Consider the following 23215-nt stretch of genomic DNA (forward strand, 5'->3'; position numbering starts at 1 on the left):
CGACCCCACGTCTCGCCAACACAAAACCAGAATAATCGCCAAATGCGCGCACCTCCCGCGAACCCCGTTGTCCTCCTCCTCGCCACCTTCGCCTCCACCGATTCCATTTCCACCCCCACGTCTCGATCGCCGGCGGACGGCGGAGGCATTTCCGCCCGCCGCCGCCGCTCCCTCTCTCCGTGCGGCAGCTTGAAGCGCGCTTGCGCTTGCTTTGATTTCTGATTTCTGATTTGTGAGGGGGACGAGGAGGAGGAGATGGGCAGCGTGGGGCTGAACGACACGGTGTCAGGGGTGGTGTCGAGGAAGGTGCTCCCGGCGTGCGGTGGCCTCTGCTACTTCTGCCCGGGCCTGCGCGCCCGATCCAGGCAGCCCGTCAAGCGCTACAAGAAGATCATCGCCGACATCTTCCCCGCCACTCAGGTCCTCTCTTGCTCTCTGCCAACCGCTTCCCCCCGCCCCTGTAGATCGTCATGTCCTGGAAGAAATGCTTCGATTTTAAAACGCGAATATTAGGGAAGGACCTAATATCAAATAATTAGAAGAGGTGAGGCTTCAAACTCAGGTCGCTTAGCCCACCATATCGTGGAGCTAGCCTTTCTCGAAATGCTTCGATTTTTGTAATCCCTTGGGAAGATTGGAGCGCGGATTGCGATCCCATTATATTTTGCTATATGCTCGATTATTGTCTTTTGTTTTTTGGTTTGCTCAATTCACAAGGTTGCCCTTCCCCTTAATAGGTTGTAGTCTCCAGTTTTTCGAGAAATATATTTTTAGATAATGAAAGCTTGTATTGAACCCGGTCAATTACATCAAGGTGATACGATTCACGAAATATATAGTGCCATGGCCTACATTGCTCATCTACATGTTCTAGTAGCTAATGCCTAGTGGCCTACATTGACACATTGTTCTACTAGTTTTTAGTTGCATGGCCTACATTGCTCATCTGCACCGCATGACTTCTTGTTCTGCAGGACGAGGAACCGAATGAGAGGAGGATCGGGAAGCTGTGTGAGTATGTTGCTAGAAACCATCATCGCGTGCCAAAGGTGCGGCCATCGACTCCGACTCAGACTTTATCTATTCATCCAATTTCTACTGCGCTTTTTATTACAGAAACTCTGCATAGAGAAAGGCTGTTGTGTTAGAAAAAGAAGTAGTACTATAAGAACAGATCATCTAAAACATGTTGTAAACTACTACAGTGGGTTCTTTTATATCGGATACTCCTCTTTTATTTTGTTGTTTTTAAATGGATATGACTTGGGAGGAACTATGTACATGGTATAACAGGTTACTAGTTATACTTAGTTTTTTCTTCAGACACAACAGTTATTTTCATTGTGCTCTAAGCTAGGGGAACTCTTGTTCATTACTGTCTGATTTGCATGATAATCGTCCTGTACACTCAGAATGATTTGTAGTTGCCATTTGACTTCCATTCTCTTGCATATTGCATCTTTGCAGATTACAGCTTACTTAGAGCAAAGGTGCTACAAGGAGTTGAGAAATGAGCAGTATGGCTTTGTGAAAGTAGTTGTGCTAATATACCGCAAACTACTTGTCTCCTGTAAAAAGCAGATGTGAGCCTTTGTTTTTCACATTCAGATTACATTGCTGTGACCAGTACCAAATATATCTCATTATATACCTGTAAATTACGTTCAAACAGATGTGGATTTCAAACAGAAGATACTTTCCATTACCTGTAAATTATTTTCGAATAGCTACAAAAATCTAAAAACTGATTTCCTCAGTGCAGGCCATTACTGGCAAGTAGCGCATTGAGCATCATATGCACTCTTTTGGATCAAACAAGACGGGATGACATGCGGATTATAGGTTGTGAAACCTTGTTTGATTTTACCGTCTCTCAGGTATTGCATTTGTATAGTCTGTAGCGGATGCCTTTCTTTGCTCAAAGATCTGTTTCAAACAGCATCTTCTGATCTCTGATTTGATTCCAGGTGGACGGCACATATCAATTCAATTTGGAAGAACTTGTTCCAAAACTCTGTGAATTAGCTCAGATAGTAAAGGCAGAGGAGAAGGATAACATGCTCCGTGCATCAGCCTTGCAAGCCCTTTCAGCTATGGTATGTCTCCCTGCAACCTGCATGATATTGTTTAATGTGATGTTATCTTTGCTAAAGCTAAATATTCTGCTAGAGTTAAGGACCCTTCTTAGAAGTATATAATGCCTTGTTGCATCAAAACTATACTTTTACATTGTATTCCACTGAAATCATGAGGTTGTCACTAACATTGTTGACATTCAGACTTGCCTTCTCTTGTAATTTATAGAGTTGTTAATCTAATAATTGCAAACAGAGTTGTTAATCTAAGCATAGCAAACTTCTTTCACCAAATATGATTCTTCCAATATTGACAGTTTTCATTTTCTTGTATTGAACAGATTTGGTTTATGGGCGAGTTTTCTCACATATCCTCCGCGTTTGATAATGTAAGTGGATGGCAAAAATTGTTGAATTAGTGCTGTATAAATATGCAAAGCCTTCTCAAATTGTTATGAAAATAGATGCACAACGGAGACACGAATTTTATGTGGAAAACCCTTGTGGGAAAAAAACATAGGCGCCGGCTGGCAATGATCACTATAGAGGAATTGGATACAGACGCAGGGGATACATTTGGCTGTCGCACCCTCCCCGTGTGACTTACAAGGGATATATATAGGAGAAATCTAGGAGTCCTAATAGGCAAAGACTCGAAGTCCTAATAGGAAACTAATCCTATAATGCGGAGTCCTATTAGAAAACTAATCCGAATATATTGTGGGCCCAAAATTCGGATCACATATTTAACACAAATGTTGTGACACATATCTCTCTATGGAAGCTTGCTCAGAGTACTATTTGGTGCCATACACGTTTGTCTAGAGGGAAAATGTGGGTTTCTTTTGGAAGCATCTTGATATCTCAAACTTATATTATTTATTTTCACTATATCTGCTAGGTTATTCAAGTAGTGCTGGAAAGCTATAACCTTCAAAAGATGCAAAATGACAATATAGACAGTGAAGCTCCAGGCAATCGGTGGGTGGAACAAGTTCTTAAAGCAGAGGGCAACGCCACCATCTCTAGGATACCTTCTTGGAAGAGCATAGTTGATGACAAGGGAGAGCTTCATCTACCTGCGTAATATGACTTTCTTTGGTCTTTTCTTACTTCATCTTGTTTCATGGCCACATGTTTAGCCGACTCCTGTGCTGCAGGGAAGATGCCAAGGATCCTAACTTTTGGTCACGAGTCTGTGTGCACAACATGGCCAAGATGTCCAGGGAGGCAACAACATTCCGTCGTGTTTTGGAGTCCCTATTTCGTCACTTTGATAATAATAATTCATGGTCTTCCCAGAACACACTTGCCTTTTGTGTTCTTTTGGACATGCAAATATTAATGGAAAACCAAGGTTCTCTATTTGCATCCCTTTTTAGGCAACTGGATTTAGATATTTGATGCGCACATGAAAGTGTTTACTCATTTTTCTTTGGTTTCTGCAGGGCAAAACATTGACTTGATGATATCAATACTGGTTAAGCACCTTGAACACAAGTCTGTACTGAAGCAGCCAGAGATGCAACTCAGTGTCGTGGAGGTTATAGCTTCCCTTGCAGAACAATCAAGAGCTGAAGCATCAGCCGCAACCATAGGTGCTATAAGTGATCTTATTAGACATATGAAGAAGACATTGCATGTCGCTCTTGGCAGCAGAGATTTGGAGGTCATAAAGTGGAACGACAAACTCCGGAATGCTGTTGATGAATGCATACTCCAACTGTCAAAGAAGGTCCTTTACTCTTGAACTGAAACTTCTTTTGTGAATTGTGACATTCTGCTTGCTGTACTTTGTCTTCATCCCTTACAGAATTCCAATCAGATGCTTCCTAGTGTGGTAATAGGCTGTATAAATTTCATTGTTATTGGATTATAATGGTAGGAACATACGCCTTACTATGTTGGTATTATTACACAGGTTGGTGATGCTGGACCTGTTCTTGACATGATGTCTGTGATGCTAGAGAACATCTCCCGCACTCCCCTTGTTGCTATAGCAACCACATCTGCCGTTTATCGTACAGCCCAGATAATTACTTCTATCCCGAATTTGTCATATAGGAATAAGGTATGTTGTGGAAACACAAATATTAAATTTGAATTTATATTATCCAGCAACACTTGTATTTGTTTGGAAGCTCACTCTCCATCATATTTTTCAGGTATTTCCAGAAGCACTCTTTCATCAGTTACTCTTAGCAATGGTTCACCCTGATCATGAAACTCGTGTTTCTGCACACCGCATATTTTCTGTTGTCCTTGTCCCGTCTTCTGTTTCTCCCTTCTCTAAATCAACATCTCCAAATCAGCTTGTGAAGCATGATATTAAGAGGACTCTCTCAAGAGCTGTCTCCGTCTTCTCGTCTTCAGCTGCTTTGTTTGATAAATTAAAAAGGGACAAAGAGTCCTTCAGAGAAAAACCACAGGATGGAAGCATGAACAGACTTTCGCATGCTGCTGACAATGATACTTCTACAGTCAAGGACATGCCAAGCTCGCGAAGTCGAAGGCACAGCTTCAAAGTTCCTAATTTTTCTATGAAAAGGGTTGCTTCATTGTCTCTGAAATCTCCCATGTCCCCAAAGGAATGCCAAAATACCACGGCCGAATCATGTAGTGAAACGGTATTCTCGTGTGGAACCTGATCTCAATCTCGTTTTCAATATTTAACAAGCTAGTAACATTTGAGCAAAAGGAACATCTATTTAACTATCTTCTGTGCACTTTCAGGAATCAACTTTGTTGAGACTAAGCAGTCGTCAGGCCACACTTTTGCTGTCATCTATTTGGGCTCAAGCAATTTCTCCTAAAAATACTCCTCAAAATTATGAAGCTATTGCTCATACTTACAGTTTGCTTCTGTTGTTCTCGGGATCAAAGGTACTTCTTGTTATGTTGTATTATCCACCTTACATATATTCTTAAATGTTTCCAGTCAACAAAACTGTAAATTTGATTATATGATCATATATGAGAAATTTATCATGCTGCATGTAACATCCTTCATTCCTGTCCATATTGCTGTTATTCTCTATCCAAGACTCATTTGTAATATTTGTAATGGTCTTTCCACATCTAATACTTAGCTTCATTACCCTGTTTTATCATATTTTTTTATGTTTTATCTTTTTGCTCTTCCAGGCATCAATCTTTGAGGCTCTTGCTCCAAGTTTTCAGGTGGCGTTTTCCTTAATGAGTTATTCACTAGAAGGAACAGGTAAGGTGGTTAATCATACTGACTAGCTTCAGTACTGATACTATATAAGTTCTTAACTACCCACATAGGATGAAACTCTAGTGGATGATATCTTAGCTATTACTAAAGTACGACTGAGTTAGTTCCTTGATAATTACCTAACCATTTTAATCTTGCTTTTTAGATTCATTGCTGCCATCTCGCCGTCGATCCTTGTTTACTCTGTCTACATCTATGATTATGTTCTTTTCAAGGGCTTTCAATGTGGCACCTCTTATCCCGATCTGTAAATCAATGCTCAATGAAAGAACAGTAAGTCTGATAAAAATGTCTCATCTCTTCAGCTCTTCTTTTTGTATAATTTGCCTGGTATAACAGAATACAATTGTTTTTTCAACAATTGACAATTTTGAGGAGGCATTTGGTAATACCTACATGGATTGTACCATTGAGGCATCAACCATACTTAAATCTTTCCATGTTGATTTTCTAACGGTGTTTGTTGCTTTGATATATGCCCTCTTTATTTACCATACAAACTTAATAGCTAAACTTTATGTATTGCTTTTGTTGGCAGATGGATCCATTCCTTCATTTAGTACAAGACACCAAACTTCAGGCTGTGAAGGACTGCTCAGAAGAAACCTATGGATCACCAGAGGATGATAATAATGCACTGAAGTCTCTTTCAGCAGTAGAACTAACTCAGAGTCAATCCAGAGAATCCATGGCCTCTACAATCATGAACAACATAAGAGATTTACCAGATGTAACATTCCATATTTTCTTCCAAAGGATCTCTTATATTGTTTGAATCTTGCTTCAGAATAGAAAATCTGTTTGAAGCAAACCCTATGCAAATTTTACTGACAATTATTTCCAACCTCTGCAGTCAGAATTACAAACTATAAGAAGTCAACTGCTAAGTGACTTCTCCCCTGATGACATGTGTCCAACAAGTGCTCTCTTTTTTAAATTAACTGTCAGAAATCCAGGTTGTGATGAGGATTCTAGCAATCAAGAGGTAATATGAATCCTACGTATTATATCTTTCTTTCGTTCTTCTTCTTTTTCCATCCTGACCACTAGGAAATGAGCAGGATGTGCTGATCAATATGGCAAATGACAATGACACCTTTGGGGAAGTCTACGAAAATACAGAAGCTACTACAGCATCTGTGCCCACAGCAAATCTTCTGGGTATCGATGAGCTTCTAGAATCAGTACGTTCTTCTTGTTTCCATCTGTCACTCCCCTCCTTTTTTGCTCTTATGTACTAGTATATATTTAACTGATTGAACTTTAGCGTGATTTTAGCCAAAAATCGCATAGTCAGACCATGAAGAAGTACTGAATTTTTAGCTTCTCTCTTTCATGTGGCTGAAGTAAAGAACCAAAACCTAAGGCAAAAACTGTCTGACACTGACATGATCAACTTATACCTGTACATGCTTTCTACAGGTTGTCACTGATGCACCATCTCAGACTGCAAGATGCTCGGTGTCAACGGCCCCCAACATCCCATTCAAGGAGATGACTAACCAATGCGAGGTTCTTTCGATGGAGAAACAGCAAAAGATGTCCGTGCTCCTGAGCTTCAAACACAAAAACCAATCAAATGTCCTGCCGATCAATCAAGCTGACAACACGGGAGCAGTCCATATTTCCTCTGACGACCAGGTGCCTAAGTTCAGAACAATTTGCTTGATACTATCATCTTTTCCTCTTTGCCCATTTTACCAATGCATATCAGTCTGGAATCGGGAGAAATGAAACAAAAACTACAAGTATCATGGAATGGGACGCATAGATTAGTTTTACTAATTCTTAAACCATCTTGTATTGCTGCAGAATACGAACCCTTTTCTCCAGCAAAGCCTTGATGGCTACCCCAAATATGTTGCTGATGGTGAGGCACTACAGGTAGCAGCTGATGATGTGTTCCAGCAGCAATTCTTGAAGCTGCCAGCATCAAGCCCTTACGACACCTTCCTCAAGGCCGCTGGCTGTTGACACTCCAGGGGCCATGCTGCTAAGACAAGACATGTACTGATTAATTGTGGACACTAAAAAGTCTGCAATTGTATTGTAACCAGTGTATGAGTGCAGCCTCTTCTTAATTGCAAGATGTAAATCTCCTCCTATTGTCAATTTGTCATGTTCCGATCCAACGGCTGGGAAGGAACATCGCATTCTCCCTGCTTTTGTTTGTGCAACGGTAGAATAATAGTTTGAGAAGTTCAAACTATGGTACGAAACACATAATTTAATCCATACAAATCGATAACCTTATTTTCTTCTTGGTTTGATCGTGCCGTGTCATGTCCACATGTCGGCCAAATTTTGTTTGGCTCAATCTTATAAAGATGTTAATAAAGATAGATGTACATACGTACGTTCATAGGAATAAGTGTGTGTAAGCGTCTACCTTTGTACCGTGGAAAATAAAGTTTCGCGGATTGCTACCCATGCTTTTCTTTTAAAAAAGTTTGCAAAACTTTTATGAACAAAACTCTTATCTATTTGATTTAATTAAACGAGAGTTCAAAATATCTAGATTTACTTATAATTTGCGAAATCATTGTTTTATAAAAATTCTCTAAGAAACTTCACGTATAATACTACAGCCTTTTCCTTCGGATTAAACAAGAAACGGCGAGACGACGACCAAGTACAATAGCCACCTTACCAGATCGTGTTTAGAGAAAGAGAAGAAAAATAATCATTAATTAATCCGGATTAAGAAACAGGAGAGTGGGTGACCACCTAATGCTCCTCTCCTTGTGCCGTCCGTACATCGTGTGACGATTTCGTACCTGGCGTCGTCTTCTATCCAAGGAGAAAAACAACAGAGCACAGAATTAATATTAATATTAATATTATTATTCCTTTCGTACCATTTCGTCCTCTTCCGGCCACTCTGTCATCAACGTCGTCGCCAACTCACAACACGGATAGATTTCATGTTGTTTATATTATCTCACAAATTCTCTCTTGGACTACTACTACTATATATTTGATCTTCTTCCGTGTGGGGTCCCTTCTTGCTCTATGCTAATTAATGGTAAATTAACTCTGGCACGATTTTTTTTATTGCAGTTTTCGTCGGATTACACAAGTGAATGGGAAGTGATAAATCCGTTCATACATGCACTAGGAACTAGTTAGTCTTAATCCATGTGCTAATTGTGAAAGTTCAGGTTGAGTTTGGTTGTCTTGTTTTTAGCCTAGTTAATTGCTTACATCACAGGCTCACAGCACATAACCTTGCACATCATATCTAAGGTTAGTTTCACCTGTGTACTTGCATAGAACTATAAAGGCCGGTGCTAATCTTAGGCCTTTAAAAAAAAAAATCTTAGCAGGTGAATTTTAAACAGAGCAATTACTTATGGACTCTTTAAGGCAAGCATGGTCCATGCTTTTTCAGAAAAAGCGGGTTACTCAACCAGCAAATCTGCTGGAACAACACCTAGCTTAGCTAGTACTACAGCTAATTTGACACTCATTCATTCCTCAACAAAATAAAAAACTAAATAAACAAACAGACCCAAATCATTACAGTCCACATAGCTCCATATCTCCAGCTTAAATTAGCCAAGATCACCTAATTAATTAAACCCAAGCACACACACCACCCCTTCCTCATCGGCCACTGACAAGTGGGCCCCACCAGCCATCTCGACGGAGCCGGGCCCACATGTCAGTGGGACACCCCCTAACATGAAGGAATGGTCAAAAAAATGCAGACGTGTATCCAATTAAAAACAGCCACTATGCTACAAAGGCTACAGCTTTGCAATTCTGAACAAACCAAACCAAACCAAAACAAAACAAAATCTGCCGCCCTCGAATTCTCGATCGCCGTACTAGTATAAGAATCCCCCCATCCTCGATCGATCGATCCATCACCACGAAGATTACGGAAGATCATTCTTTTCTTGCGAGAAAAATCTGTTCTTGGGAGAGAAGATTTGATCTTTGATGATGATGGGGTACTTCCGGGCGCCGAGGAGGAAGGCGGCGGCGGCGGCGGAGGGGGAGAGCGTGCGGGCGGCGCTGCTCGTCGGCGGCGGCGGCGAGGAGGCGGCGGTGCCGAAGGGGTACTTCGCGGTGTACGTGGGCGCGGAGGCGAGGCGGTTCGTGGTGCCGACGAGCTACCTCCGGCAGCCGGCGTTCCGGGGCCTCATGGAGCTCGCCGCCGACGAGTTCGGCTTCGCCCAGGAGGGCGGCCTCCGCCTCCCCTGCCGCGAGGAGGACTTCCAGGCCACCGTCGCCGCGCTCGACGCGCGCCGCCGCCCGGCGAGCGGCGGCGCGATCATGAGCACCATGGTCAAGGCCAGGTCGTTGTAGCCACTAGCTCACCATAGGAGAGAAAATTTCCAGAGGAAGAATTCTTTGGTTGATTCGATGTGGCTCGATGTACACAACACAAGCATGGTGATCTGATCTGATCTGATCGATCGAAATCGCCATTGTTCATGTACTTTGATGATGCGTGTGATGGAGCGGTAGATAGAGTGGTAGAAACTAGAAACGATGAAAAATTACTGTTGATTCTGCAAAAGACTCTGCAACTGACATGAAAGGTGGAAAAAAAAAAGAGTTGCATCCTGATCTTATATATATCCTCTCTCTGGTTAATCAGAAGCTTTAATTTGATCATAAACCTCTCATTCTTGATTATGAATGGACTGGAGGATTGATGTTCTGCTTCATCAATGAAGGTTTTGTGCTGAGCTTGCCTGCAGGCTTGCAGCATATCTCAGTTCGATGCATATGAGCAATTATTTTATTTGAGTTAATAATTATTATGTGTGGATCATCTGAAATGATGATCCTAGAATGAAGTATGCATGTGACTGGATGATCACACTTCAAGGCAAGTAGTAATTGTTTTCATTTAAAAATCTCCCCTCTTTTTTTCTCCGGTTACTGATAGAAGAACAGCCTCTCCACAAATGGCACTTCCAGAATGCTAATGTTCAGGTTAGGTTCTGCAAGATATAGAAGCTGTCTAGCTCTTTCCAGATGGCACCTCAATCTGTTCTGAATGATGTCCACGTTTGTTCAGAAAACAGAATGCAGGAGGCCTACCATTTCCTTCTTTTTTCTGTTTGCAACAAGATTTGTATTTGCAGCTGGCACAACTGAAACAGGTGGCGCAATATACCATACCAGTGGTTAACTTCAATACTTTCTTTTGCGTGGGTGATTAACTTTAACAATGTGATCGTTCTTCAAATACAATGTCATTCTCAAAGATTGCATCTGACAAGAGGGCATTACAAGGTAGGAGTAGATCTTTGCATGAGACTAGCATGATTTTGTGGCTTCTGGTTCCAGGCATTTCAATGTTGCATCTGTCAGAGCACATGTGCAAAAAGATTTTATGCTATGTATTATTGTTCCTAATCTAGTGCCCCTGCCATGTGTAACTGTACGGCATCTTTCTTCTCTGGAACTCTCATTTAACTCTGAATAATAATATAGTCTAGGACTAAAGGACATGTCATGGCATTCCTTAATGGAGAGGAATGAGGATTAGTCGAAGGTACTAGTAGACATAGTACATGTGTGAAGCATCCAACAAGAGAGACAATACTAAGTTACATTAAAACTCCAGAGAATATAGAGATTAGTGAGTTCAGAAAGAGCATGTGTCAAGAAGAAACAATTTAGCAAGAGAGGCACTAAAATTCAGAGGGTTGACTTCCCCATGATTCTTGCAGATCTATTGAATGATTGTGTTGTTAATCAGGAATTCAGGATTGAACCAGTGAGAGCTTCCTACATCTGAACACATACTTGAGGATTCAGAGATGAGTTGTCATCTTGTCATTGAAAGCTAATTTTAAACAAAAAGCATCAAGGTGCAATGACATATATATTGAGAGAGAGAAAAAAAAATACAACTATTAATATTACTTCCTTGAGACACAAGTTCAAATAGCACAAATGAACACTGTTCAACTTCAGAACATACAAAATGAAAGTGAATAACATCGAACAAGCGGGTAAAGAATTATCAACAAAGAATAAGTTTACCTAAGATACTTTTTTTAGATAATGTGAATCCTTGATTTTTTTCCTCTAAAAAGAATGTGAATTCATAACCTCATCCTCTTGAACAAAGTACCAAAGCTCAGCAACTCCAAACTCTTCCTCCTCTTCTCTTCAGAAGACCAAGAACCAAGAAAACAACAGCAACAAAGTGCAATAACAATTGAGTGCAAAGGGGAGAAACTAAGAAATACCATCATCTGCACAAGATCTCATGCTCTGAAGAAGAGTAGCACATTGCTGCCTTCTCATCCTTCCTGCCAACCAGCCTCAAGATACCCTCAAACACCTCAACATCACATGGAATCCTCAGAGCTCCCTCATGCTGGAACCCAAACTCCTCCTCTGCCTTCCTGAGTAGCTGCTCAAATGCCCAGTGGCCAAGATACTCTGTGGGGATGACAAACCTCCTCATCTCCTCCCCGACGCACACCGCGAAGAACCCTTTCGGGACCGATGCACCGCCGCCATTGTTGTTCTTGCCGGCCTTTGGTGCAAGTGCAGCCCTCTTCCACCTCTTGAGAAGCTGGTGCAGCCTCACAATGTCCCTGATCTTGTTGCTGCTTGCGCTGCCTCCTTGCTCTCCCATTGTTAGTGCTTTTGTGTTTATCAGATTGCTTGGTGCAGAGAACAATGTGGGGGGGAGACTGACAATATATAGGTGTTTAGATTAGTGTTTAGTTGCAGCTAAGTTTGTTCCTTGAGTTAGTTTGAATGTACTAATCAATGGTTTGATATGATCCCTTTTCTTAATGTTTGAGGCCTCTGTTCTTAATGTTGATGTTCTTAGCATAATAAACTAAAGCAATTAAGGGAAACGGACACCACTAGTTTCTGAGGGTTCTTTCATTGTAACACATAACCTATATTGCATTTTTCCCCCCACGAACGCACAAAAGGATTACACGTTATTTCATTAGAAGAAAGCAGTATACATAACCTATAGTGCACATTGAAATTGGAATCATTTCTTTCTTTCTGCAGTTAAATCAGCTTGAATTTACTTCCTTCAACTTCATTAGATTGACAAAATTATATTCCAAAAACTAGATTGACATAATAAACTATATCTGGTTCAAGGAAAAGAAAGAATAATGCTAAAGTGTGAAATTGGTGAAAGATTCCTGACGTTTCGTACACGGCCGTTGGATTTCTTTTCTGAATAAGTTGTTCTTTCAATATCATGTGAAAAAGCTGACTGCCTCCTGGAGAATGCATAGTGTGATCCAACTGATGAAAGATTCCATCACCCTGCCTAATGATGAGCAAAGGGCCAAGAGATGCAATCAACACCTACTCTAGTCAGTTTATCAGAGCAACTACCATGCATGATTTGCCTCAATCTCATCATTGCTGAGAGCCAAATTAGACAGTTCATGGATTGGAAAAGGACTCCTCTAGTCCTAGCTTTAGGTAGCATCACAAACTACTCTTGAAAGTTTCAGTGCCTGACTCTGAAACAAAAGGTGTGTTTAGTGGTTTAGAATGTCTCTTTCAGTTTTCTTTATGCTGCTGAAGTACTTCTACTAATCATTGGCAATTATGCACTTTTCTGCTTATGTTTGTTTATTAATCCTCTGTATCTTCAAACTAATTTGGGGGTTATTGGGTCAATATCAGTTATCACACAGTCAAACTTGATAATGTTTCATATTTCTCATGCTTAGTTAGGCTCTTGAGAATCCACTTCTAGAAAACTGTCCAATAACCAAGGCAGATTACTCTTAAACCTCTGATTTCTCATATCTTCGAACTAGTCATGCTTCTAGAAAAAAAAAAACAATTACGTGTCATGTTTCCAGCAGTAAACTGTCCAATGACCAAGGCAGATTACTCTTAAACCTCTGATTACATACTTTTCTGACACCTTAATTTAACTTAGATTTGTATTTTGGTTTGCATAGATTCACGCACCAGGGTTTAATTTGGGTTCCAGGTACAAGAAAGGACACCAACTGCTAATTAACCTGCCATGCATGCATCTGAACTGAAGCAATGTCTGGTTCACTAATAAACACGTCTTAAATAAAATAGAGATACTCTCAGGATAAAGGACTCCAACTTAAACAAAACAAAACCTGTGGCCAAAAAAAGTCATTTTTTTTTGCATCAAATGCATTACTGAAGAACAGAAAATAAAGCATCCGAGCAGAGCGAAGCAGATATGAAGTACCATAGGGTCAGCACGCTATTCAACATTGGCATGGAATGTAAATGAATGTCATTTTCACCTCCATACTCACAAACATATGACTGGTAGACCACGATGAACACTGGTAAATACGTTTACTCAATTTCTGTAACATATAACTTTTGGGGGGAATACACAAAAAGCTTGTGTAGGTTTGTATTAAGATGAGTAACAGATGATAAGTATCACTTTCATAATCATTTTCCAAAATAGTAGGTACAGATTTAACTTTTACTGAAATAATGCCCACTAATATGACAATATACAATGACAATAATGCCATTCTAGTGTTTGTTATTTGACACAAACAGAAATGTGTCGATAAAATTCGAAACAACAATGTTTGGGTTGCTCAGCTGTCAGATTCATGAAAAGTTATCAACTTCCAATTATATGAAGGGGGTGTTCTGTCTGCTTGCATCAACTACGATCACTTTCTGCAGTGAGACCTACCAAATCTATGCAACCACCAATCAGGATTCAGGAACTTCAGATTAGAAACTTTAAGGTCAAAAAGAAGCAAACACGCAATGATCAGCATGATCAAGACATCATAGTGTCCTTCAGATACCGGTGACCCAAAACTTCAGACTAAAGGCTTGTTTGGATCAGTGCCCTACCAATTTTTTGGAAGTTTTGGCACTACCAATTATTTGGTAGAATAAATTTGTATTCATCTTATTTGGTTTGCTACCAAAATGTAGCCAAATTGTGATATCATAGTGAAGAAAGTTCTAGATTGCTACCAAATTTAGGATGGGCATTACCAAAATGTTGGCATCAATCCAAACAAATGGCGGGTACTATTTAGGCTACCAAAATATTGGTAGGGCAAATTTTGGTAGCAATCCAAAACTGCCCAAAAACCTTTCGAGTATCTTTACGATACTCTCTACTAGTAGTATTTCACTACCGTGGTAGAACTAGAAGTGATCTTTTTCGTTCATTTATGAGTACTACTATTAATATAAAAAACATTCTACTCTGCAGTTGATGCGGTAGTATAAATAGATATGACCCATTAATTTAAAAAACTAAACTGTCTAGATTGGTTCACCTACCATTAAAGAAAAACACCTCAAATCTTTAAGGTTGAGATGAATGGTGCAGCTAGAAGAATGTGAAGGATTAACCAAATCAAAGTTTAATAAAACACTAATAAGTAGGATTATAATCTACTACTTCCTCCGTTTCACAATGTAAGACTTTTTATCATTGCCCACATTTATATAGATATTAATGAATCTAGACATTATTATATACATAGATTCATTAGCATCTATATGAATATGGGCAATGCTAGAAAGTCTTACATTGTGAAACGGAGCGGTAGTTTTAGAGTATATGAGTGGGGTGGTATTGACCGAATCTATAACGGCACGACTTGTGCTTGACGATGCGGGGCTTCCCGCCATGGCCGCCGCCGGGCACCACCTCGACGCCGGTGAGCATGGCGAATTTCACCTTGTCGTGCTCGCCGACGCAGCAAGGGTAGCTGCACGTCCCGCGGCGAACGACCCAGAACACCTTGGCGACGCACAGCTTGCCGCCGCCGAGGTGCACGACGTGCGACGCGACCTCCCGCGGCGCCGCCAAGCCCTTCCACTCGCCGGGGCTCGCCACCGAGAACCCCTTCGACTGCACGCTCGCCGCCGGCGCCCGCGGCTGTGGGGACGCGGACACGTCCCACGCGGCGAGGACGGTGTCGTCCATCTCCAGGAAGCCGACGCAGAGGCCGTGCTCGGGGACATGCTCGGCGCGGCCGCGGAACGGCAGCCTCCAGTCGCCGGCCTTGCTCCACGCCGCGCTCGCCGTGTCGAACGAGTAGGTGGCGCGGTCGGTGGACACCAGGATGTGCGAGTCGCCGATCGCCGCGTACCCGTGGATCTCGCCGGCGGCGGCGTCGTGCACGAACGGAGGCGGCGGCATGGGGCGCCAGTGGCGCGCCTCCTCGTCCGCATTCGTCATCCACCCGGAACGGCGTTCACGGTGGACGAGCGCCTCGAACGAATACTCCGGCCGCCGTCCCTCGCCGCCGCCGACCTTGTCAGGATGAGGTGGCGTCACCATGACGTACAGGTCGCCGGCGACGGCGAGCGACACGGTCAAGAACTTGGGCGATGCCATGGGGGGCAACGAGCGGACGGTGTGCGCGGCGGGGTCGTAGAGGATGGCGCGGCGGCCGGTGTCGTCGACGGTGACGATCTTGTCGTCGCTCGTGCGCATGAAGTTCATCGACGCGCTGAAGCCCATGGCGGCTGGAGGCAGGCGAGCGTCCTCCACCGCCGCCGCCGCCGCCGACGACGACGGCGACGCTCGGGGCAGTTGATCCTTGGGGTAGAAGAGACGTGACGTGTCGATGCGGCGTAGCCTCTGGGTGAGCGAGTTGTCGCCGCAGAGGTCGACCATGTAGAGGAACCGCCGGATCATCGTCGTCGTCGTCGCAAAGCCGGCCGGGTTGCCGTCGGTGGAGCTCGTCCGGAGGCAGGCGGCGGCGGCGGCGGCGGCGGCGGTGGGGCAGGACAGGGCGAAAACCGAGAGAGACGCGGAGGGAAGGAAGACGAGTCCGTCCGTGCTCAGTACGTGAACGTTGACCCCGTTTGCTCCTGTTGTGGGTCCCACTTGGGGTACAAGTTTTTCCTTTGGGGAAGTTTTTAAAAAGAATTGAAATTTTAGAGGGATAAGACTGCTTCGTTTGATTGGAAGATATGAGAGTTGTGGTGGAATAGGGATGGAGAATTGTTGGAAAAACTCCTTTCTAATAGGAGGGGTGGTAACTGAGAGGAAATTCCTCCTTTATTTTGTCTAAACAAAATCTCAACCATTTATTTTTTATTTAAGATTTAATCTCCAACTAAATCCCTATTAGTTCCAACCATCTCTACCAAACAAGAGTTTGGGACTAAAAATAAAATTCTCATATTAATTTCATCATCAATTCACTCATCTAACTCCCTATCATTTTTCCTCAAGTTGTTAAACAAGCTGCTATAGCAATTTCTTTTTTTAATACTTATATAAATTAGTATATTATAGTTATAGAATAGTTACAACAAAATTATATAATAACTACTCTCTCCGTATTTTAATATACGACGCCGTTGACTTTTCGATCAACGTTTGACAATTCATTTTATTCAAAATTTTTGTGCAAATATGAAAATATTTATGTCATGCTTAAAGAACATTTAATGACGAATCAAGTCATAATAAAATAAATGATAATTACGTAAATTTTTTAAATAAGACGAATGGTAAAACGTTGGACAAAAAATCAATGGCGTCATACGTTAAAATATGTAGGTAGTATATTATAATTAGATCTGAAAGTTTTCTACTAAAAGAACTTACCACAGTTTTACAGAGTTTTCCACTAAAAGAACTTACCAAGTTTTACAGATAGTCCCTAGTATTTATTTAGTGTTGTTTTTACATTAAGAATTGTGTTTCTTAATTAGCTAGCCCAACACATTAAGAATTGTGTTTCTTAATAAGCTAGCCCAAAAGTACGAGAGAGGGCCAAATCAACAAGCATACTCCTCTTTGTGTATAATATTTGCAATCAAATTTGTTGTATTTATTTGTATTTATATAGGTAAAATGTAAATTTACGTGTTTGTCTTTATATTGATCTATCTCGTAAAAGAAATTGTAATTTTTAATGACTTTTAGACAACATACGAACGTCATCTCCTCGAGTGGCAGAAAATCACATGCTGCTTATCTGGAATGGTGACTGCCATTTGTTTCCACCAGTATACGTTTTTGGCACATTGAACGTTCTCTTCTGATGAGTATTTCAGGTTATAAATGTTTTTATCTTTCAGGTGCTTCACAAAAGAATTGCATCCTTCAAATCATTCATGTCTGTCAAAGGAGTTTACAGACCTTTGCAATACAGAGTTCTTAGAGCTAACCGATAAATTAAACTGTGTCGTATAAAAACAGCAGGATTAGACACTCTTGTCTTCCAGAACTATTAAACAATGTGTGTTTTACAAAAAATTTTTATAGAAAAGTTGCTTTAAAAGATCATATTAATTCATTTTCAAAATCTAAAATAGTTTATTCTCAATTAATTATGTGTTAATATCTCACTCATTTTGCGTATCTTTTTTTTTTCATCTCCTCTAAAACACACCCTACCCTAAGTAGGATTACCTGCTAGTATTAGAGTACATAACAGGGGATGTGGTGTTCACCGAAGCTGTAACGGCACGACTTGTGCTTGACGATGCTGAGCTCCCCGCCACGGCCGCCGCGCGCCACCTCGACGCCGGTGAGCATGGCAAATTTCATCATGTCCTCCTCGCCGACGCAGCAAGGACAGCTGCAGGTCCCCGGGCGCGCGACCATGTACAGCTTGGCGACGCACAGCTTGCCGCCGCCGAGGTGCACGACGTTCGTGCCGTACGGCGCCTCCGGCTCCGGCACCTCGAAGACCCCGCACCCGGGGTGCGCCGCCGGCGGCGGCTGCGGCTGTGCGACGGTGGAGGCGGACAGGTCCCACGCGCCGAGCCCGCGGAGAGGCCGAACCAGAGGCCGTGCTCGGGGACGTACTCGGCGCGGCCGCGGAAGGGCAGCGACCAGTCGCCGGCCTTGCTCCACGCGGCGCTCGCCGTGTCGAACGAGTAGGCGCCGTGGCTGTGGGTGGACACCAAGATGCGGGACTCGCCGACCACCGCGTACCCGCAGATCTGGCTGTGGGTGATCTTTGCTGGTGTCGGAGCGAAGCGAAGGCCTGTAGATACCAGAGGCTAGACCGAAGCCCCACGGTACAGATATCTTTTTAGGGTTTCACTTCATATGTAAGCCGCTGTTTAGCATTGGAATCTCACCCTGATATGATGAAGATATTTTACTGTCAGACATTTATGGTTTTTTTTTTCGAGAAAATTTAGAGAACACTATTCCGTGGGAACGGGATGACTTAAGTAAATGTTATTTCGATCAGAAAGACGATGCGTGCATGATTTTCACGCGTGCCGGCACTACGCATGTGTTTTTCCTTTCCTGCACAAGGATCTTTGACAAACAGGTTTCCGGCCCATGTGGACCATTTGGGCATGTGATTCTTTTGGCCTAACTACAATTCATCTATATCTGGACCGTTCATGTGACCCTTTTCTAAAATTTTTTGTTTTCCCTTTTTTCTTGCTTTGTTTTTAATTTATTTTTTTGGTTGTGATGCTTTTAAGATTTGATATGGAACAGAAAAATTGCATTAGCATAATTATAATAATAGTGTAATACACACTATTTTTTCTTTTTATTCAATACCTATAAATATCAGATTCGATACGTGAGTATCAGACCCAATATCTAAATATTAGATCCGATACATATAGATATTAGGCCTGGTACCTATATGTACCCAGATCCAGTACCTGAGTATCAGACCCGATATGTAAATATTAGACCCGATACATATAGATAGGGGATACTATATAACGGAAACCCGTTTTCGAACGGGATGATCCTAAGTAGGTATCAGATGTGATACCTATCAGGTATCAGACGATTCTACACACGTTTCAGATGATACTTGTAAAGTATCATGTGATACTTATCAGGTATCATGCAATTTCTACCATATATCGCGTGATACTCGCGAGGTTTCATGTGATACCTGTCAGGTATCAGACGATTTCTACCACGTATCGCGTCATACTCGCGAGGTATCATGTCAGGTATCAGACGATCTCTACTATGTATCGCGCGATACTTACGAGGTATCGGATGATACCTACCAGGTATCAGGTGATTCCTAGTAGATATAATTGTGCATCCCGTTAGGGGAGGAGCATCCCGACGCGCGGTCGACCACCTACAGCCGTCCCCTGTAGACGAGGACGGCGACGGCGGCGGCAGGGGACAAGCGCGGCGGCGGCGGCGAGGGACGGCGACGGCGGCGGTGGGTGCGGACGCGGCGGCGGCGGCAGGGGACGGGTGCGGCGGCGGGGGGGGGGGGGGGGGGACGAGCGCGGTGGCAGTGGGGGACAGGGACAGCGGCGGCGGGGGACGGGCGCGCGTTGATGGCTACGGCTGCGTCGCATGGGTGAGAATCGCGTTTGTGGAGGAGGATCATCCCGTTGGGGAACAATATCCCGTCCCCTAGCATTCCCGTATAGATATCAGGTCCGATACCTATATGTACCAGATCCAGTACCTGAGTATCAGATCCGGTATCTAAGTATCAGACCCAATACAAATAGATATCAAACCCGATACCTAAGTATTAGACCCGATACCTATATGTGTCAAGTCTGATACCTGAGTATCAGATCCGGTATTTATGTATCAGACCTGATACATAAAGATATCAAACCCGATACCTATATGTGTCAAATCCGATACCTGAGTATCAGGCCCAGTATCTAAATATCAGACCTGATACATATAGATACCAGACCAGTTACCTGAGTACCAAATCCGATAGATATCACACCTGGTACTCATATGTACCATGCCTAGAATTTAGGTACCATGTATGTCTAATACCTAAGTATCGTGTACAGTACATAGATAAATCATATATGGTACCTAATACTTGCGAGGCATATATGCATCACACATCGTAGAAGGCTAGAAGCCCTGTACGAGTATATTATTTAATGATATGGTTGGAAATGGGAGATTGGAATGACGAAGAGCTAGAAGCAGGGGAGGTGATGTCAACGTTATAAATTGATCTCCCATTGAAACGGAATCCCGTGGTGTAGTAGTTCTCTTTTTTTTTTCTCTCCATCGGGAGGGTTTTTCATATTAAATATCTACCTGTCTTTTGTAATTGATATATTGTTATTTATCATTTGTTTGCTATAATTTTCTAGAAATTCCAAGATACCGACAGCGACGGCAGTGGCGGCGGTGAGCGAAAGAGCGGCGATTGGATCAGTCTCTGCCGTAGTCGGTTAACTCCCAATGGACGAAGCTTTACAGCCGCAAATGGGCCGGCAAGGTCACGGCGAGAGAAGGAATAAGTTCACTGGAGGTCCCTCAATTTAACAGCGAGATTTTTTGAGGTCCCTAAACTACAAAACCAGAAATATTCGTCCCAAAACTCACTCAAACCGTTCAAAGAAGGTCCCATGGCAGTATTTGTGGCTGGTTTTGCTGATGTGGCATCCTAGTCAGCAAAAACTTAAAAAATAAATATGTGGGGACCACATGTAAGTGAGAGCAAATGGTGTAGGCCCCACATCTCTCTCCCTTCTCCATCTCTCCCCTTCCAGGTTCGTCGCAGGCGACGCGCGGCCGTCGGAGCTTGGCTCCCAATTCGCCGTGGCAGCCTGCCAAGCTCCCCTTCGCCGTCGCCCCTCTGCGGAGACCCCACCGCCGCAGCTGGTGGCACCGGCGGCGGAGACGGCACACCCGCGGCGGCCCCACCGAGGCGGCCAAGGCGGCTGTACGTTTGGCCCAGATGAACCGGCCGGCGGGATTTGACCCAGGGAGTGTCCGCTGCTTCGCCTCCTCGCATGCACGCCGCCGGCGAGAAGGCTGGTTGTGCTTGACTGCTCGCGGCGAGGACGAGAAGGGACACCGGAGTGGTGACGACGAAGCTGTGGCCATTGACGGGGGAGAGGGGGAGAGAGACGGCCGGCACGATGGCGAGCTCGGCGGAGGAGAGTAGCAGCGCGCGGCGCGGCGGCGGGGGAGAGGAGCGGCAGGAGAGGAGGCGCCGGCAGCTGAGGAACCCGTGGTCGAAGCCGGCGCCCGGACCGGAGCCGTAGTGGCCAAGCGGGCGCGTGGCAGGGTGGTGGTGGAAGTGGTCGGGCGTGAGGAAGGGGACCGGCCCTGTGGAGATTATGGATACCCCATATCAACATGACAGTTATAATTTAGTCGGATATACGGTACTAAATATAGATAGAATATCTTTATGAAGACTCGGGTTAGTTTCTAACTTGTATGTCAAGGAAATACCCGAGATCTTAGTCGGTTACGATTGTATTTTATTTGTAATCACATATTCCGTTAGGGATATGGACTGTATTTTGTAAGACGGATCCCTTCCCCTATATAAGGAGGGGTCCGGGTTCCTCTCGGGATGATTCTTTTCTCCCAAATCATACGATCAATAACATACTCGGCGGAATCATCCCCGGACAGGAGTAGGGTATTACTTCTTGAATAAGAAGGCCTGAACCTGTATAAAATTCCTTGTCTCCAAACCCATCCACTTTCCTAGCTTGATAGCCACCCCCTTTTATTATTGCCGAAATCTTGTTTCGACAGTTGGCGTGCCAGGTAGGGGTAGCGTCAAGTTCTTCGCCGATTAGTGTGATGGGTTCCCTCTCCGGCATCGACGACCTCGTCTTCCCCTCGGGCAGGAGTTTCGGTTCGGCAGCCTCGACTTCATCACCAACGACTTCGGCAAGATCTCTCTCCTCGACTTGGATCCAAACCAGTCGGGAGAGAACCAGGTTTCAGCCCCGTTCGGTATTCCGAACTCGGCCAAGATCTGCTCCAAGCTTATCTCGATCGAGTCGGCTTCAAACCACTCGGATGAGATCCAATCTACTTCAACATCACCAGATCAAGATGATGGGGCCTACCCGCCAATCCTGATGAAACTCCCCGACGATTTGGCTGCCGTCTTCACTACAAGGGCGTCGTCTCCCCGTAGGCCTAGGCGGAAGTCGGCCTCAACACCGATCCCGCCTAGCTCCAGGGAAGTCGGCGTCATACTCCAGCCACTCGGCACGATTTCGACGGATCAACTCGAAGGCTACCTCAGCTCCCCCGGCGTCGACTCATGACCAACAGAGATCGTGGAATACGACGAATTCGGCTACCGCTACGACAACTGCGACCTCGATGACTTCGACGAGAGCTTTGAAGACAATTACACCCCTCTCTACTTCGGCGTTTTCATGGCCGACAACGAGACGGAAGAACAACGCCAAGCCCGAGAAGCAGAAGCACGACGTGTACAACAAGAAGCCGAGCGACGCCGACTGGAAGAGGAACGCCAAGCGCAAGAACAAGAACGGCTGCGGCGAGAGCAACAAGAACGCGAACGGGCTGCAAAGGAGGCCGAAGACCGACGACAACGAGCCTTGGACGCAGGGCGACGAGCGTGAGATCTTATCGGGCAACAAGACGTTGAGGGGACAGCGGTCTTCCGCACCCCCCAACAGAACGCTGTCGCCGCGATCAACCTTCTCGACACCCTCCTCAAGGAAGACGCACTCAATCAAGCCAATCACGTTGTCAATATCTTGAACCAGACCAAGACCATGATCGCCGCTTCAGTTCCGGTTAACTCCGGCAGCGTTCGCACGCCGACTGGTAGCCGGGTTCCCCATCTCCGATCTCATGATTATCATCAGCCAAGCCTCAGCATCATCGGCACAGGATCCAGTCACAGGAGCAGGGGCCACGACGAACGATCTGTTCACTCGCCTCCCGAACGTCACAGGGAACGCCGAGTCGAACGGCCTCACTCTCCACCTCGCCAGCGTCCCGTCGATCTTCGCGACACGATCAACCAGCGCCGTGCAGCATGAGGTCACCGCCATTCACCAGATCGCTATGACGACGACGTGGATGGAGTAGCTGCCTTCACTAATGACCTGCGTCGAGTAGATTGGCCAGCCAGCTTCAAGCCGACTGGAATCGAGAAGTATGACGGCACCACTAATCCGGAGTCTTGGCTCACCGTCTACGGACTCGCAATCCGCG

General features: G+C 44.2%; 4 protein-coding genes and 1 pseudogene across 5 annotated transcripts; 2 read left to right on the top strand and 3 right to left on the bottom strand.

Moving 5' to 3' along the window:
- LOC127761197 (protein SEMI-ROLLED LEAF 2-like) lies at positions 1–7619 on the top strand. 2 transcript variants are annotated; one of them, XM_052285445.1, is made up of 19 exons: positions 1–420; positions 975–1049; positions 1468–1583; positions 1763–1877; positions 1968–2096; positions 2417–2464; positions 2977–3158; positions 3236–3432; positions 3524–3810; positions 3997–4146; positions 4241–4702; positions 4809–4958; positions 5220–5295; positions 5459–5586; positions 5852–6043; positions 6167–6298; positions 6375–6497; positions 6736–6954; positions 7126–7619. In XM_052285445.1, the coding sequence occupies exons 1-19, from the start codon at positions 256–258 to the stop codon at positions 7285–7287; spliced, it is 3108 nt and encodes a 1035-aa protein (XP_052141405.1). In that variant the 5' UTR covers positions 1–255; the 3' UTR covers positions 7288–7619. The 2 variants fall into 2 exon arrangements, with proteins under 2 accessions (XP_052141405.1, XP_052141406.1); XM_052285446.1 differs by lacking the exons at positions 1–420; positions 975–1049 and having other exon boundaries at positions 1466–1583; positions 1758–1877; positions 7126–7618.
- Positions 7620–9063: 1444 nt separating this feature from the next.
- On the top strand, positions 9064–10058 carry LOC127764131 (auxin-induced protein 15A-like). The gene has a single exon (XM_052288961.1). It carries the CDS (start codon positions 9259–9261, stop codon positions 9625–9627), a length of 369 nt encoding a protein of 122 aa, XP_052144921.1. The 5' UTR covers positions 9064–9258; the 3' UTR covers positions 9628–10058.
- A 633-nt stretch (positions 10059–10691) lies between these two features.
- Positions 10692–12450, bottom strand: LOC127763864 (auxin-induced protein X15-like). Its single transcript, XM_052288660.1, has one exon. It carries the CDS (start codon positions 11924–11926, stop codon positions 11534–11536), a length of 393 nt encoding a protein of 130 aa, XP_052144620.1. The 5' UTR covers positions 11927–12450; the 3' UTR covers positions 10692–11533.
- Positions 12451–14562: 2112 nt separating this feature from the next.
- On the bottom strand, positions 14563–16527 carry LOC127764198 (uncharacterized). Its single transcript, XM_052289043.1, has one exon. It carries the CDS (start codon positions 15956–15958, stop codon positions 14864–14866), a length of 1095 nt encoding a protein of 364 aa, XP_052145003.1. The 5' UTR covers positions 15959–16527; the 3' UTR covers positions 14563–14863.
- Positions 16528–16709: 182 nt separating this feature from the next.
- LOC127761540 (uncharacterized) lies at positions 16710–22217 on the bottom strand (annotated as a pseudogene).
- Positions 22218–23215: the final 998 nt, after the last annotated feature.

This window comes from Oryza glaberrima, chromosome 2 (genome assembly GCF_000147395.1).
Source record: "Oryza glaberrima chromosome 2, OglaRS2, whole genome shotgun sequence".
Taxonomy (NCBI): Eukaryota; Viridiplantae; Streptophyta; class Magnoliopsida; order Poales; family Poaceae; genus Oryza; species Oryza glaberrima.

Coding starts and splice junctions, on each gene's coding strand:
- LOC127764131 (XM_052288961.1), top strand. CDS start 9,259: ATGATGATGGGGTACTTCCGGGCGCCGAGGAGGAAGGCGGCGGCGGCG.
- LOC127764198 (XM_052289043.1), bottom strand. CDS start 15,958: ATGATCCGGCGGTTCCTCTACATGGTCGACCTCTGCGGCGACAACTCG.
- LOC127761197 (XM_052285445.1), top strand. CDS start 256: ATGGGCAGCGTGGGGCTGAACGACACGGTGTCAGGGGTGGTGTCGAGG. Junction 2,097..2,416: donor TGCAAGCCCTTTCAGCTATG/GTATGTCTCCCT, acceptor TGTATTGAACAG/ATTTGGTTTATGGGCGAGTT. Junction 5,587..5,851: donor CAATGCTCAATGAAAGAACA/GTAAGTCTGATA, acceptor TTTTGTTGGCAG/ATGGATCCATTCCTTCATTT.
- LOC127763864 (XM_052288660.1), bottom strand. CDS start 11,926: ATGGGAGAGCAAGGAGGCAGCGCAAGCAGCAACAAGATCAGGGACATT.